Source organism: Triturus cristatus, chromosome 4_2 (assembly GCF_964204655.1).
Source record: "Triturus cristatus chromosome 4_2, aTriCri1.1, whole genome shotgun sequence".
NCBI classification, from domain to species: Eukaryota; Metazoa; Chordata; class Amphibia; order Caudata; family Salamandridae; genus Triturus; species Triturus cristatus.
In genome coordinates this window covers 421513348-421530966 of record NC_140586.1, presented here as the reverse complement: position 1 = coordinate 421530966, position 17619 = coordinate 421513348, and the positions used below count along the sequence as shown (strand labels likewise).

Genomic DNA, 17619 nt, shown 5'->3' with positions numbered 1-17619 from the left:
GAATCTAGAAATTAACCTCAACTGCACCCAACATAGCTGACAACCTATTCAAATACCATGGTCGGTATGGAGAATGAGGATGCCAAGATAAAGTTGCAGGGTCCCTGGCAAGCGGGAATACAGCCTCAGTATCTCTTCTCTGAATTGCAATGCTATGTGCTACATTTTACGTTGTTATGTTTTTCTGGCACCTGACAAGTACTGACTACTGAGACCTCGATAATTCCCCTATTTGCGGTAACTTGACAACATACTATGAGCAGAGGGTCCATGTAGCAATTATGATGTATAATGTGTTTGAATAACTGAAGACTACGACCTTTCACTTGGTTTTACCACCATGCTTATATGAATCACTCCCATGAATGTTATTTATGAGAAAGGCATTTAATAGACAACCTAGATTTCTTCCTCTCTCTCCGTATGTGCAGGAGATCTCTTCTCTGAATTGCAATGCTAAGTGCTACAATTGTATGTCCTTATGTTTTCCAGGCATCTGACCAGTACAGACTACTGAGACTTTTGCATTACAGCATACTATGATTCAGGGTCCTTGTAGCAATTATGTTGTGTAATGTGTTTTAAAAAATTGAAGTCTGTGAACCTTGACTTGGGTTATGTACCACCAATTTATGATCATACACCAGGATTTCTATCATGCATAATTTGTCTTGGTTCACCTATCATGGCAACATTCTTCATCTATTCCTTATATTGTTTTATTGCTATTGGTGTCCAACTCATGTTCGTAATTACCTTTACCAGTCTTGGCTTGCCACCATTCTAAGATGGCTGCTGCCTTTTTTTGTTTCACTTGGAGTCTGAATCACTTAAGTCTGCTTTCTAAATTAATTTCATGAAGACGCAAGCGCTTTTTATATCAACCATTTCATCGCCAGCTTGCTCCGGCACTCGCCAGCTTGCCACTGCACACCACGTTCCAGCTGGGTAGGTTGGACTTCCTTATGTAGCATTCTTCTTTGTTCTTCTACGACTACTATTGTCCTATATTGTGCTTACTTCTCTCTCCTCAGGTACGGCTGAGCTATATTCTCACCTGCCAGGGACACCTCTACCTTATCTTGACATCCTCACGCTCGATACCGACCATGGTATTTCAATAGTTTATCAGGTGGGTTGGGTGCAGCTAAGTTCATCTCTATTTTGTAGGACTCATTATACGGTATTGTCCTTCATATTTTAAAACCAGGTCCCGTTCACTGATGATACTTGTTGCTTGTTATAACACCAGCTCTAGCAAGCCCGTTATTGTGGAGAGTAGAGATCGGGTACTGTCCCATTGTGACACATGGCTTGATGCACTGTTGATAGAGATGCTAATAATGTGTTTCCCTCTTATTTAGTAGCGTACTGGCTTACACCAGATCATTGCTTACAATTAATTTGACTCCTTTCAGATCTATGGGTATCCCCTTGACTGGAGACTTGGATACTTGGCAGGAATGCACAGTGGTTTAGAAAGTTGAATTGGGTAACTAGATATATTCTCTTGGTTGCTAGTAATTAGATACCTTCTAATTGCAAGTGTCTTCTAATGTGCAGTTTGGTCTGGCCAGAGACTATATTAGCTTTGAGTGCTATAATGAGTTTTATACTCATGGACTACACTGGTACAATGCATGACCATAGTTGCCCTGCCTGTGACTCACTCATTCTAACACTACTGGCAAGTCACGTTGCAGAGATGCACCACGCAGTCTACTGCATGTTTTACGTGTTATTTCTATTTTGTGTTTTGTCATGGTTTAGATTTTGAATTTAAACAGGATTTTTTCTCTCTGGTTGTTTACTGTTAACAGTAATTACTATTTTGTTTGACTGACATTTCTTGCTTCCTTTTTGTAAATTGACATATTTATGTTGGCGGGTGAGGTCAAGATTGGTAGGACACTTAGGCTCCTTTATTGCCATCCTGTTTTACCAAATTTGACATTGGCCTTCACAGACCTTACAAGGGGGGGCTGCTTCCAGGTCGGAAGGAGGTGACAAGGGCGCAGGGGGTTTCTGGGCAGTCGCTGACACGGTCCTTTACCTAGCAGCCACCCGTGCATGCGCAGTTAGGCATAACCTAGCACTGGCCCTTGCGGGTGACAAACCTGGGTGTAGGGGGTGCCCCGCAGTAGGTATACTAAGGGCAGCAGGGCCTCCTGCACAAGTTTCTGCGATAACATTGGAGCCCTCCCCGTGGGGACGGGCGGGAGAGGGAAAGGGGACTCCTCCCATTAGGAGGGCCCTGACAGGGTCAAAGAAGGGGTAGAGCCAGCCTTGTTCTCACTCTGAATCATCACGGAATAATTTGCTTGGTTGCACAGGAACAGATAAGTTATGCTTAGGTGATTCACATGTACTAGAATTGATGTTAAGGCTAGGATACCAAAAATTCACTTACCCAAATGATTCAATTCATTTTTCTCCTTAATCTCTTCCCTCCACCTCCCCCCTTCCTATTTACTCTTAGAGGTTATATTTAAATGTACGTGGTTTCACATTTAGTTAAGTATACAGATAAACATTGTCTTGTCCTGATGATGATCCCATACGTCTGAAGCATTTAAAGGTCGTCGAATAAGTCACTCTGACCTGCGCGATTATGTAAAATTGTTCTTAGGGTGCAGCAGTGTTGTCTCTGTGAGAGTTGTGATGTTTGATTTTGTATAAATTGTCACAAAAAATACCCCTTCCCTTGCCTGTTTGTGTAGGTGACAGCTGTTTACTTGCGCCCTGTATGGGTATACACTCCTATTAACCCAATTTTATTTACAATAAAAATTCTTTAAGCTACTCATTGAAGAATTCCTGGGCATTATTGTTGTACACCCAGGGTATTTTTTAATCATACCCTCAGCTTAGGGACCTTTGTTCCTTATAGCACTGAGCTTAGCGCCTGACAAAGACCCAGGATGATAGTTAAGGATTACACTTGTGATAAAAGTTGATCTAGGGGTCTATTTGGCCTCTCAGTCGAAACTTCTTTCTCCTGATCCTGCTGAGGTGCAGATGCGCCCTTTACAAATACAAATAAGAGTAAAATGCTGAGAAATTGACAAGGCCTTCACCATCATTATTTGGAGAATCACAATTGGAAAACTGGAACGTTTTATGGAAAGCGAGTGTAAAATGGTGGTACTGACTAGCATGTTACACAAGTGTGTTCAACTTCTACCTATTCAAGGCACCGAAATTTCCAAAATACGCTGGCATCCTATACATGCAGAGTGTAACCAGGCCTGAAGCATTTAACTGGAATCTTCGCTGTATGAAGCAGGCTAAAATAGACCCATGTCTTTGTTGTTAGTAATGGCTTAGTAGGCTGAATTTAGTACTAAGATAACAATGTAGCTTGCGAGAAGATTCTAAAGATGGCCGTCCACCTTATTGGGAATGCTAGCAATAGTAAGAGGTTAATTACGTGATCCTCCTGTGATCACTCACTTGGGTGGGAGAGATAAGCCACAAAAATTATGGTGTTTCTCAAAGAATTAAAGACTTTTTTAAGCCCATTTCATTTCTCAGTCTTTTTTCAAGTGAGTGAGACCATTTGGCTTTCCCAATTTAAAGTAAGGAAACGGATATGTGAAGTTCCACATTCATAAGGTCTATCCCTCGGCCTTTGTGATGAGGAAAGAAGGTGTTTGGTGGATTGTAAACAGCCATGAGTGCCTTCCCTGGTTCTGTCAGCAGCAATACACACCAAGCTCTCTGGCAGATGTACCAGGAACTTATGATGTTACCTTCGGCCAAAAGGAGCCTTCCACTAAATAATAAAACAGAAAGAAAAAACTGAAAATGCCAGAAGGCAGGTGTTGGCGTGACCTGGTGATACAGAAATTATTTATCACTTACTACCATTTGTTTGTGATACAGGGAGATTGAGCCTTCCAGAAAACAATGATTTGGAAAGAAAAAGGCCAAGTACAAGGTGTTCACACGAATGCTGGCACAACGAACCAATGCATCAGTTTATATTATTTTGCTCTTTGTGTTAAAATATATATTTTTTAAAAGCGTTGGCAAAGTTAAAAGGTGTGTGTTGAACATGACAATAAATGTAAATGCAGGCATTCACAAATGCAGTTTGCCTGCATTGCATACACAAATGCGGTTAATCAAATTAAAGCCTGAACTATTGGCTTTGTCAACACTAGGGTAATAAATGAGTCAAGAAATGACTACTTTCTATGTACAGAGCATATAAGTGGAAGAATTGAATGTGACATACAAAGTAATAATTGGATGTACTTATCAAATGTTAAAAAAAGTCCCTCATGAATAATAGTGGAAGCACTTCTTGGAAGGCAGAATGATACACCAAATTGTATGAGGTGATTGACTAACACTCCTCTGAGAAGAAACAAAGGCCATTATTTGTATATATTTATGAAGTGGAAAAAATAAGACTGCAGGCAGATGCACTGTCAAGCCAGGCCCAAAAAAAGGCAACAAAAATCCTTATGAGAATTAGTTACTAATCTTGTAGCCACATATCCTAATTAAATCTCGAAAGAGTGAGGGAGAATGAGAGATAGGATACAGAGAAGAGGAAGAAAGTAGTCACATACATAAAAGTAGCAAAGGAAATGATGTTGTAATGGTCTAATAACACAACTTCAGACAAGAGAGCGTGAGCTGTCAAAAGACCAAATGTATTATAGTACATAGATACTTATATTTTCTGATTTGTTTAGATGTTTATTAATGCTGCTTTAGCTTCGTTCTTGTCTCTCCCCTTAATAGGCTTAGAACGATGCTATTGGCCCACTCATATTGATACACCTGGGTATTACATACATTAAGGCTCCAAGTAAATGAAAGTTTGATTATTTCACATTAATTAACGGTAAAGCCATTGGGTAACCTGCTGGCCCTGATTCCCACATACATTAATAATTAAAATCTAAAACTCCTCTAGAGAGGTCGCCCAAATAAACGGACTATACCCAAGTCTTCAAGCAAAAGCTGAGAATACCTCAACAAACTAGAAAAGAAACAGCAAAATGTTGGCAACACATGGCAAATGTAAAAACAAATCCAATAAAAGCTTTGGAGGAGTCACTGATAAATAAAAGATGTGAATTAAAAACACTTGTATAGTCTAAATGACTTTGCTAGGCATAAAGCAGCTTGGGAAAAGTTTTCCTGGGATGATTTGCACCAGCATCTAAGATTCATAAACTCGAGGTCACTGCATTACCAAAAACAAATTGTACCACAAGATGTGGTGCTAAATCCCTGGTGGGTGCAGACAGTCCAAGAGATTTCTGTTGTAAACCCAGATTTGTTCCCTTTCTGGATGTTTGAAACTGATCTAAATTAGATGACCTAGCCAAGCAAAAGCACACCAATCCCATATTCTATTTCACACAGTTCCCTAAATTAACCTTCCTAATAATCCCAATTATGTGTCCATTTCCACTATCCTCTACCTTAAGGCATCATCCAACCGGATCACGTAGATCCTACAGAATAGTTTCCATTAGTGGTCCTGGGGTTTCCCCATTTCTGTCTTATGGGTCATATACCCATTACCTCTGCAAAGATGCATAGCTGCCAAGTAGTCATATGTCAAGTGTGCCAGTTTGAGACATAAGTATCATGTTATAGTATGTCACTTTGCATTCTAGAACTTGTAGCTTTTTACTTTTACCATTTTAAGTATAGGCTTAAAAACCCAGCATCCAACTTGCTTTAGGCAAAAAAAAAATCGGCAAAATTTGATCTGAGGCACTAGTCACAAATGCTGATGCTCTGTTCCATATACGTGAAAACACGAGGTGTTACCACCCACCCAGTGCTCCCAGTTTTCCGTCAATACTCCGTGCAGTCTCCAGAGAGTCTCCATTACCTCTACACTATCTCGTCATCCTCTGCCCCGTCTTACCTAAACCATCCTGACAACTTCCGCAGCAGATTAAACTTGGGAGGCTTGTATTCGTCGTCCTTGATTGATAAAGGTAACATCTTAGCAGAGAGCTCAGGTCCCGCTTGCTCCCCTTCTGCCCCTGTGCAGTGCGCCCTCTATAGCACACCACTCTGTTCCCGTCAGGGTTCCTATATTCGAAGCTGCTGTACAGTCAGTCACACTCTGCCCAGACAGGGACACTGTATGTGCTGCCGACAAAGAAAAAGGACGAAACACAATACTTGGCAACAGACAGGGAAGCACCACGAGTGGATTTCCGTGTTAATAAGTGACCATGACCTAGATGGAGTCATTTCCGTCATTCTTCAGAAAGTTGGGGTAAAAATGACAGGGATATCAGTATGCATAATTCAACAAGAGGTAGGAAGATATGGTTCGTTTCTTACATCATTATAACGGTTTAGTTAATGAATAATAATAACATAAGGAAGAATGTATTATGTATTAGATATGTGCCACATTAAATGTAGGTCTGCACGTTCTTATATCAACTGTATATTATTTCTGAATACTGATCAGAGCTGACATTTCCTTAAAATATGTTAATTGCAAAATGGACGCTAAGCATATCCACAGCCTGGTAAGACATACCAAGCATACCTGCCATGGTAGCCCTTCTTCTATCTCAATGCCGGTACATTAGCTTCTCGAGTCCTTTCCATCTTCGGCCATATTCAAAAAATAATTTTTCATTGGTAATGAGACTGCACTTAAGAAACAGCTCTCAGTCTAAGAGCCAGTTTGACATTAACACGGGAGAAGCTACCGTCGCGTACCAAAGTAGGATTCTACAATATTGCATTTTAAAGTATTAAAGGAATTGTATAACACGCTTCCCTCGCTTTTTCGACTTGGTTTTGAATTTTGCAATTGCTACTGGAGTGGTTTAGTTTTCTACAATTTGGTGGAGTGCTTGGCTGTGTTTGCGGCGTGCGGCTTTTAAACGGACTGGCCGCTGTAAGATGGTGGTCACATCATACTTTGACTCAAACGTGGGCGGCAGAGTGTACTTGTTTCCTTCTGAAGCCGCCAGCTCACCCTAGTGTCACGTGACGTAAACACCCCCCTTTCTTACTGAAACCCTAGAAAAGACAGGGAGCTGGCAATCACTATCCACAGTATCATCATGCTTGTTATGAAGACGGGTTATCGCAATTAACAAAATGCTATTCGTGAACAGGTGCTCAGTCGTATGCTATTTTATGATTACTGTAATATAACACTATTTGTCAAATATTATCAACACCGAACTGGCTTACAGTTTGTACACTGGATAGGAATGTGTTACAAAACTTCAGAATTTATACTTTCACTGTGTATTCACGAATTATCATAAATTCTTCTCCGCTGTTTGTCCCAACGTTAAGCTACCTATTAACTAAACAGCATGGTGATCCCTTACAACATGGTTGCCTCTGTAGACGAGTACATTCACATCCCATTACGTGGCCATTCTTGCCCTACGTTTGTTTCCAAGTTACCGGCATAAACTAATGAAAACTGCTTCCTGCCCCGGGGCTGCTCAGCTGACTGGAGGCTGAAACTCACACAGCTGTTGCTATGCTGTCAGTTTACCTCTCTGAGGGGCGTGAGTCGTCAGTCGAACTGAACAAAAAGCGATACGCGTCCTAAGCCTGAGCTAGGCTAGCGTCCCCTGCCGCTGTACTATCATTTTCAGTCTTACAATGCGTCTAGATTTTCCTTCCTTCTGATAACTGAACCCTCGCTGTAGCAGAACTTTTTTGTTTATTTATTTAAACTAGATTGCCCTCGGTGCTTAATTTACAAAAGAATGAATATCGGTGCCCAAAGCTCTGCTCAGAATCCCGCAGCCGATGCAGTTGATGCGCAGAGTGCCGAGGCTGAATACCTTTAAATTCACCTCATGCATTTTTTGTGTGCAGATTTTATATAGTGCTTACTCGACCCAAGGTATTGGAGCGCTTTACATGAGCATCAGTTACGTTACGTTTTTAGGTCTCGCCTAGCGACGCAGCGCATGCGTTGCTCGCTCCTGGCGAAATCCTATTGCTTCTTACTGGCGTGCTTGCTGAATCCGTGCTTTCTATAGGGAGGGAAGCATGTTTGGTTCCCTCCCTATCTTTCTTCAGTGTGCCTGCCCGGATAGGACATGTGCACGTGCCCCGACAGGGCATATGCACGCGTATGTTGTAGGCGTGTAATGACAGCGTCTTAGAACGCGTGCATAGCGTGCGCTTACACTTTCTTTACTCCCCGCGTTTGCTTTCTTTGTTTAATCACTTATGAAGTTGTGTCGTGCTTTATTTTACGACGGCGCCCACCTTTATGTATATTTAATTAAAATACTCTTCCATGACATCTGGTAACTCAACAAACTATCCCCGATGTTTTTCATGTTACTGGCATTTTCAAACAGTATGAAGGAAGTTGTGAAAATTGTACACAAAAATACAGGCACGTCCATTTGCGAGTGTTCAGTGAATTGTGTAGTGTAGGGGTCAAGGGTTGGAAGAACAGCCCATACCAAGGTTTGTGGTAGGTAAGTGGTGGTTTATTTAATCATTATTAGGTTCCAACAGCGGGAGAGCGCCGGAGAACGTCCTCCGCGCTCGTGGGCTCCGCACAGTATGCCGGCACCCAAAATGGCCGCCGCGCTCTACGTCATCACGTATGTGTGAAGACTAGAGCGCGACGCTACATATCTCCCTTCTTTATGGATAAACATTTATCAAATAAGATCAAATCTAACAGTCTACTTGCGGGCGGATTCAATCCCGCCTCCCATCTCAAAGTCTCTATACTTCGACGGTTTTACCACTGCTCTTCCTGTGCGGGTGCGTCTCACTGGAGTGCCAGAAGTGTACTCAGTCCCCTCTTGGAAGTTTCTCGCCTCACCACCTTCAGTACTCAGGGGAACTCCCCTGCTGGGAGATCCACTGTAGTTTTCCGAGTACTCCGAGGCACCGGGGTCGCTCCAGACCTCTGCTTCTGCATCTCTCTCTCTTTCTCCCGGGCTTCCTGTGCTTACTTCTGCTCGGTTGGCTTCAGCCTCTTGGTTCTGGGGAGGTACCACCTGTCCTCTTTCTCTTCCGCTCCATCGCAGAATCTTGTTGCACTTAGACATCCTGTCCTGTGACCAAACCTTTGCATCGCTCAGTAGGGCTGACCGGTTATAGACTTCTTCCACTTGCAAGGGTGTGCTGAATTTGCTGTCCCCTTTCCTTCTTAACTGGGCTAGTTTGACACGAACCCACTCTCCACTTTCTAGCTCCGTCTCCTTGACATTTCTTCTTTTGTTGAAGTGTTCCGTGTATATTCTTTGCGCTCTTTCTAGATTGTGGTGCACTACTGCTGGGGACCACTTGCTCGTGATGGTGCGCTCCTTCCATGCTACATTGTCTTTCGTGAATGGGTCTCTACCCCTTAGGATCTGGAAAGGGCTGTAACCTGTGCTGGTTGGGGTAATCCTGTACGCCCACAACATGCTCTTCAATTCCTTCTCCCAGTCCTTTCCAGTTCCTATCATTGACTGTACAGACCCCATGATGACTTGGTTAAACCTCTCGGCTAGTCCATTTCCTGCCGGATGGTATATGGATGTGTGTTTGACCTTTATACCATTCCTTCCCATGTATGCGTTCCACTTTTCCGATACAAACTGAGGCCCATTGTCACTTAGGATGGAGCGTGGAATACCTTCCCAAAGGAAAACAGCCGTTAGGAACTTTAATATTTTGTTCGTGTCCATGTCTTCCTGTATGTCCACCTCTGGCCCCTTAGAGTACCGGTCTACGAGTACTACCACATATTTCTGGATTCCCTGACCATCCAATATCGACCCAGAATGTCTATCGATAGGTCCTCCCATGGGTTGTCATTGTTGTCAACCTTTCCTAAGGGTGGTCGCATAAGGCTCTGGGACTTGTCCGCTTTTTGGCATTGGTCACACTCTCGTACGTGCCTTTCTATCTGGTAGTCCATCGCCGGCCACCAGTACATCTGCCTCGCCCTGAGCTTTGTCTTTACGATGCCCAGGTGTCCCTCGTGAATGAGAGCCCGTAAATGCGGGATCAACTTGTTGGGGGGAACTACCTTCTCTCCTCTCCTCAGGAAGATCCCTTGGTCGCAAACTGATAACTCTTCGCTTACTTCAAAGAATTTCCTGAGCGCCACCCCATATGCCTCTTTTCCGGCCCGCATTGCTTAACTGCTCCTATGTCTGCGTCAGTCTCGTACGCTTCCTTCCACTCTTGTCCACTTATCACTCGTTCGTGATCTTCCATGAATGCCACTTTGGTATCCTCTTCTTCAGGCGTGCCTGGAGCTTCCTCCATAGCTGATGCTTGACTGAGGTAGTCAACTACTTTGTTCTTTTGTCCTGGGATGTGTTCCACATCATACCTATTGTCTAATAATTTCAAGGTCATCTTCGCGATGAGAGGTGTCGCTGTAGCATGCCCTGACGACGTGAGAACTTTGACCAGGGGCTTATGGTCTGTTCTCAGCTTGAATCTCGTGCCCCATAGGAACTGGCGGAACTTCTCCATGGCCCAAACTACCGCCAACATTTCCTTTTCTATCACGCTATACTTCTGTTCCGTGGGCGACAATGATCTCGATGCAAAGCTGAGGGTGGACAGTTCTCCTCCTTTCGACTCCTGCATTAGGACTGCCCCTAGGCCCTTTATCCTCTGGAACTCTTCTTGTGTTTCCTTTGTCCATTCGAAGTTGGTCTTATCCTGTAGGAGTTGTCGCAAGTGGTGTGTTTTTGTAGCAAAGTGCTGTACGAATTTGCTATAGAACTCTGCCATGCCAAGGAATGACCTGACTTCCTCCTTGGTCCTTGGGGGTGGTGCTTCACATATCGCCCTGACGTTGGACCGTTTGGGTGTGATGCCTTGGTCGCTGATCACGTGCCCTGAGTATGTGACCGACGTCATACCAAACCGGCACTTGTCCCATTCTGCCGTGAGTCTATTGCATTCCAGGATTTGTAGGACTTTCGACAACTTGGCATCGTGGTCTGCTTTGTTCATGCCCATTACCAGGATGTCATCTTGGAAGTACTGCACTCCTTCTACTTCACGGAACAGCTTGTGCATTAGTTTCTGAAATACGGCTGCTGCTGAGGCCAGTCCAAATGGCATCCTGCGAAACTGATAGCACCCGAAAGGAGTTATGAATGATGTCAACTTCCGGCAGGTATGGTGCAGTGCTATCTGGTGGTATGCTGAGATGAGATCGATGGTCGAGAACCACTTCACCCCCTTGGTTTTTGCCAGCATCTCGTCAATTCTTGGTAGAGGGAACTTTTCTACTATTATGTTTTTGTTCAACTCCCTCAGGTCCACACACAGGCGTATTTTGCCGTTCGGTTTCATGGCGACCACCAACGGAGCCAACCACTCTGCGCTTGTTATCGGTTCAATTATGCCGTTTTCCTCTAGCCTGTGTAACTCTTGTACCTGTTCTCTGATCGCCAGCGGGATGTTTCTCACCTTGTGGCACACCGGCTTTGCTTTGAGCTAGATCTTGTGCGTGAATTTCGTTAATTTGCCGACCTTGCCGCCGAACACGGTGGGAAACTCTTCCTTCAGTTTTCCTATATCCGGCCGCTGGTCCTCGCTGGTCATCAGGACTTGTGTGATGCCTCCAGGGTTCAACTGTATTCCCAGGTCTCCTTGGTCTATCCACCCTAGGACCGAAGGACCCTTCTCTGCCACATATAATTTGCACCTTGCACTTCGTTCCTTAAATTCGAATTTCAATCTGCGGTATCCCACCTTGGGAATGGGGTCTCCCGTGAATGTGACTGGACGAATGTCTGGGGGCTCCAGGTGGCAACCTAGGTGGTTCTTGAAGTGTTCGTCCCACACATTTCGTTGGATTATGGTGTAGGGGGATCCGGAATCAGCTACCATCTGTATTGGTATTCCTCCTATCACTAGGTCGCATTGGGGTTTCTTGGAGTGGTTGCAGTTGATCCCTAGTATGTGCTCGTCTATGCACAACACACTGTCGTCATCTTCATCATTTTCTCCTTCCTCTTCCGCCTCTTGTGCGACATACTTGACCGCTATGCTTTTTTGCTTGCGGCGACATACTTTTTCGTAATGCCCAACTATTCCACAAAACATGCATTTGGCCTTGAATGCCGGACACCGCTTGTCATATGCTGGGTGAGACAGACTGCCGCACCTGTAGCACGTGTTCTTGCTTTCGTTACCCGGTTTCCTCGCCGGTGCTGGTCTGGACGTCAATTTGGTCTGTGTCCTCGTGTCCCCTGTTGCTCCCTTGCCTCTCACTGGTGGTTCTGCTTCCGTAACTTTGTTCAATATGGGCCTAGGGACCGTCTCTTTCTTCGCCGCCTCCGCGCATCTCTTAGATAGCTCTGCCTTTTTACCATGGCTATGACTTCCTTCAGGGTCGCCTCTCCATTGACCCATAGCTTATCCTGTATCGTCGAGTTAGTGGTGTGCATGACTATGTGGTCCTTGATGAATTTATCATGTAATGCACCAAACTTACACGTGACTGCCAATTTCCTCAACGCTGCTACGTATTCATCTATGGACTCTCCTACTGCTTGTTTCCGTTGTTGGAAGTTGTATCTGTCTATAGATGTGCACACCGCTGGTCTGTAGTGTTTATTTAAATCATCTATCGCGTGCTGGAACACATCGTCATCGGCTGCCTGCCTTGGCGTGGGAACTATGTTCTGGAATACTCTGATACCTTACGGTCCTAGGTTGTGAAGCAATATCCTCTTCCTCCTTTTGCTGGGAAATGCTTATCCATTCTCGACTTCCAGTGCTTCTAGATAGTTCATAAAGTATTCCCTCCAATCCTCCCATTTCATCGAGGGATCTCCCGGTTTGGGTAGGAAGGGGATCGGTGTTGTGAGTGAGGACGGTTGGGCGCACATTTCTGCTCTCCTCCCTGGTGACTCCTCTTCTCCCCTCGGACTGCCTGGCGCACTTTGTCTTTGCAGGCGTGCGCCGCCGCTCCACCCCCTCTGCTATGCTCTGCCTGCTCCGCCAGGGCCTCCCTCGCTTCCTCTCACTTTTGGGATGTGAAGGACCTTGTTTCTGTGCTTGTGTGCCTGTGTTTTTTTCCTGGGCCTCTCTTCACTCCGCTTTAGTGGATCGGCGTGTATCTGCCGCGTCCACACTTCCTGCACAATAGTGTGCTCCTGGGGCTGTCTGTTGTTTATAGCGTCGATCCTCCCTGCCTCATGGACAGGCTCTCTTATCTCTGCTGCTCCGGGCGCTACCGCCAAGTGCGATGTGTGTTTCCGCGAGTTCCTCTGCTTCTTGCACTGTGCGTCCCCTCTGTCGCGCTCTCCCTAGATATGTACCTGTTGTTGGTCGATGGCTGCCTCTCCGGAGCACCTGGCCACATGTATCACCCTGTTCAGTTGCTCCTTGTTCCTCTTCCTTGCTGATCCCAGACCCTCGTCGCCATTTGTAGTGTAGGGGTCAAGGGTTGGAAGAACAGCCCATAGCAAGGTTTGTGGGAGGTAAGTACTGGTTTATTTAATCATTATTAGGTTACAACATCGGGAGAGCGCCGGGGAACGTCCTCCGCGCTCGCGCGCTTCTTGCGTTATGCCGGCACCCAAAATGGCCGCCGCGCTCTACGTCATCACGTATGTGTGAAGACTAGAGCGCGACGCTACAAATTGGAAAATAGATTGCAAAATAAAAACCTCATGACATCATTCACAAGACGGAGCTCTTCACCTTACAATCGGTTGTTTGAGATCGCTGAGCAGTATTTCTTTTTTGCCTGCAGATTTATATAGCGCGAGCTCGACCTGAAGGTATCGGAGCGCGTTACAGGAGCACCACTCACGTTAGTTAAACAAGGACACAGTTATTTTTGGTAGGCTTCGGTAGATGAATTGATTTGCCCAGAATCACAGGATGTTGAGCCAACGCCGAGGCTCGAACCTAGTTCCCCAGCTCCAGAGTCTGCAGCTCTGGCTGTTAGGCCGCATCCTGTCAATTGCACACAGCTATGCCGAAGACGGGCCCGCCAGAGTAACATCCGCTGCTAAATTACCGTTACCTTGCATGCACATTTTTTCCTTTGATTCAGTCATCTGGCTCAGAGACGTTATGAAAGACTGTCTGATAAATTATTGCCTGCATTCACAGCGCACCCTTATATTGCACCTGTGTTCTTGCGCTCTTTTTAATAAATATTAAAGATCTAGTCCACAGAGGAGAACCTAGAGCAGACATGATGAGCGGTTTATGTTGGCTGTGATGTGCATTTTCATTGTTGCATTCTTGGTGCCGCTCATAAAGCCCCAGTGTCTGACTCCAAATAGGACCTGGACTGATGCACAGTTTTACGTTTATTTCTTTAGAGGCTGTGGAGCTCCTGAGGGGCTTAAAGGTAAAGTGTGATCTAGAATAAGCTTTGGGGGTAAGGGTGAGAGCATAAAATCAAAAGGCATAAAAGCTAATCAGTATTAGAAGACGTACTTGTGTGCGTTTGTGTATAGTTAAAAAAGAAAACAAGGCCCATAGTGATTCCACCCTTATAGACAATCATTAAATATATTTATTTCTTATTTGGCGTTTCATATTTTGTGAAGAAGATTGCCTTTTGTCCACATCAACGTGCCTTGCAGTACTAAAGCATAAAAGCAGTGAGTGCGGTTTGGTAGCTTGAGATTATTTTCAGTGGTTTAGTACAGTCTGTTCTGCTATTCAGCCAGCATTAGCATTCAGCACAGAGTATGGTTCAAATATACATATGATTTGGATTGTAATTGACAGCAGTGGGGCAGGTAGATGTGGGAGTTTAGTTGGGTAGGGCATTTTGCACGGGTAGAGTAACATTACATGTGGGCAGTTTGTAAAGTAGGGCATAGCTAAAGTCTTCCTCTATATTTTTAGTCAGTGCAGTGTTTCAGAGTCTTTTTGATCGTTAGAAGGTTGCCAGCACATTGCAGTTGTCAGCAGTCTTCTGAAACATTAGTACGTCAGCTGTACCCTCCTAATTAAAATAATGCATCCCAGAGCGCATGTCCTTGTGCAACAAAGGGTTTGCCTCCCCATTGTCTCTGGCTTTGGTTGGCACAATATCTCTGTCTATGAAAGGTGAGAACATTGAATGGGCTGTTGGTCAAAGTGCTACACAGCCTTATTTGGAGGTAGTAGGGGGTTGTGCATGCAATCTAAGTATAGGCCCTAAACTTTGTTAATTAGAAATTTGATTCTGTGGTGGATGCTTCAACCAAAATGTTTTCTGATTAAGTAACGAAGTCCAACTTATTGATTTTCTTGAGTAAATTTCATCAGTATTAAATATTGACTTCAAGGAATACTTTAACTGGTTTGTGAGTCACGGTTCACGGTTTAAAGTCTTTATTTCGATTTTTACATCATAAAAGACAATTAAGAGCAATAAAAATTAGACATACAAAAGATAGGTAATTTAAAACCATCACAATTACAATTTCATACATTTCAAAAAACATTACAACGTTAAGAATAGAATTAAACAATATGATAAAGACCTAGTACATGAAAAAACCTGTTGAGAAGTTAAAAAACGAGAGCAAGATCAAGGTGCCTGCAGATATCTTGCTCTAATCACCCATGTCCACCCCAGGAATTTGGCTACGCCCACAACTACCACCTCAGAGGTATTGGTACGAAGCACCCATATAGCCTCAGCACTCCCTCTGACTTTAAGATGGCGGCAAAAGGGTCTAATCCATTTGCTTCTTGGAGCATAATAGGCTGGACATGCAAATAGGAGATGGCCAACACTCTCCTTGTGACCAATGCACCAGGGGCAGAAATCACTCGCTCGGTTAGATCAGTTCTTGGTGAAGGATTTTAAGGGCAAAGACCCTACTCGGAACTGGTGGTAGAGCTTTTTGTCAAGTGTCTTAGTTATAACGTCCCAGTAATTCTCCAGGAAAGGGTCCAATTTATGGGACAAGAACCTTCCTGTTAAGCTAGTACAATCTGAGGCGTTAACTAATGCTTGGCGAACAAAAGCCCAGTAGAGTGCTTTAAATTCCTGTTTTGAAGGAAAGGTGGTTGAACCCGGGGAAACCCACAGCTGATTAAGACCCATGTCATCCAAGATCAATTTCACTTCACGAAGCCAGGGTATGCTACTAGACCCCCAAATAGATCTTACTTCCTCAAGTTCCCTAGCAAAGAGGCTTAAGTCTGGGGAAGTCCAGATACGTCTCCACAGGGCTACTAGCCTGTATCGAGCCATTTCGTTGATTGGATTGCAGCCCATATCCAGATATAGTGGTTTGATTGGAGCTGATTGGGGGAGTCCTACAAGTTTCCGCAAGAATTTATTTTGAACTTTCACCAGGGTTGATAGGTCCATATACCCCCAGAGGTCTGCCTCGTACAGTATCGCGGAGCTTACCTTGGTGGCATAGATCTTAAGTGCGGGTTTGACACGTTTAGTTGAGGACCTTTTTTGCTCCTGCAGAAGACAACCAGTAAGGCGAGCAAATTTTATGTGTAATATGTCAACCTGTGGTTTCCAGCGGAGACGGTAGTCCAAGGTTACTCCTAAATAGGTCATAACCTCAACTTGTTCCAAACCGACTCCATTCATGCTCACTGAGCTCTTAATAGGGCGACTTTTAGTTAGGACCATAAATTTAGTTTTGCTCACATTGATTTTTAAATCGTTGACATTACAAAACTCCTCATATCGGGTCAATGCAATTTGCAGACCACTACGAGTCTTTGAGAGAAGGAAGGTGTCATCGGCAAAAATGAGCATAGGGAACTTGGTCCCGCCCAAAGAGGGTGCATCAGTGGGGGTCTTAGCAAAGAACTTGACCACCTGGTCAATGAACAACAAAAAGAGTGTAGGTGCCAGAACGCAACCCTGGCAGACGCCACGTGTTACGGGGAAGCAATCCGTCACCTGCCCTTGGCCTCCCCACCTCACCCTAGCAAAATTTCCCTTGTGTAATCTTACAATCATGTCCAATATTTCTAACGGCAGTCCCAAATTTTTAAGAACGGTCCAGAGTTTAGCCCTTGGCACAAGATCGAAGGCCGATTTCAGATCTATAAAGGCTGCGTAGATGGACCCGCCGCCCAACAGCACCACCTTCCAGTAGATCAGACAAAATCTGAAGACCTGGTCAATGGTGCTGGTACCTGATCTGAAACCGGCCTGTGGGGGGACAGGATACCCTCCAACTCCATCCACCCCTGAACTCTGGCAAGGACCATCCTTGCAATGACCTTTTGAAGTGAATCAATTAAACTTATGGGACGGTAGTTTCCCGGGACTGAACGGTCCCCTTTTTTAAAAATGGGGAGAATCTCCGCCCCTTCCAGGACACGGGGATCCGGGCCCCCTTGGCAATAGCATTCGCTACCGCAGTTATATAAGGAACTCAGAGTTGGGGATTGATTTTGAATAAATCAGCCGGGATGGAGTCCATCCCTGGCGCCTTCCCCCTTTGGACCAGGCGGAGCGCAGACTCAGTTTCCAGTGGCGTGAAGTTTAACTCTTGGTTGGGAGTAAGGGTAATTTCCTGCTTGGTCGGTTCCATGTCGATTTCTAAATCAGGATCCATGAACTGACCAGAATAGAAATCAACCCATGCTTCTGCAGACACATGATTAACTGGATTTTGGGAATCGGGGTTTCTGTCCCACTTAACAATTTCCCAGAACTTAATC

The 17619-nt window shown here is 44.7% G+C and overlaps 1 protein-coding gene across 1 annotated transcript in view; it reads right to left on the bottom strand.

The window, feature by feature from the left end:
• The window catches only part of SLC30A7 (solute carrier family 30 member 7), a 225300-nt gene extending 219145 nt beyond the window's left edge, over positions 1 to 6155 (bottom strand). The window contains exon 1 of the mRNA XM_085601904.1: positions 5900 to 6155. Coding sequence (XP_085458030.1) covers positions 5900 to 5979 — 80 coding nt within the window. The 5' untranslated portion in view covers positions 5980 to 6155. The remainder of the gene's footprint in view (positions 1 to 5899) is intronic.
• Between the last annotated feature and the right edge of the window lie 11464 nt (positions 6156 to 17619).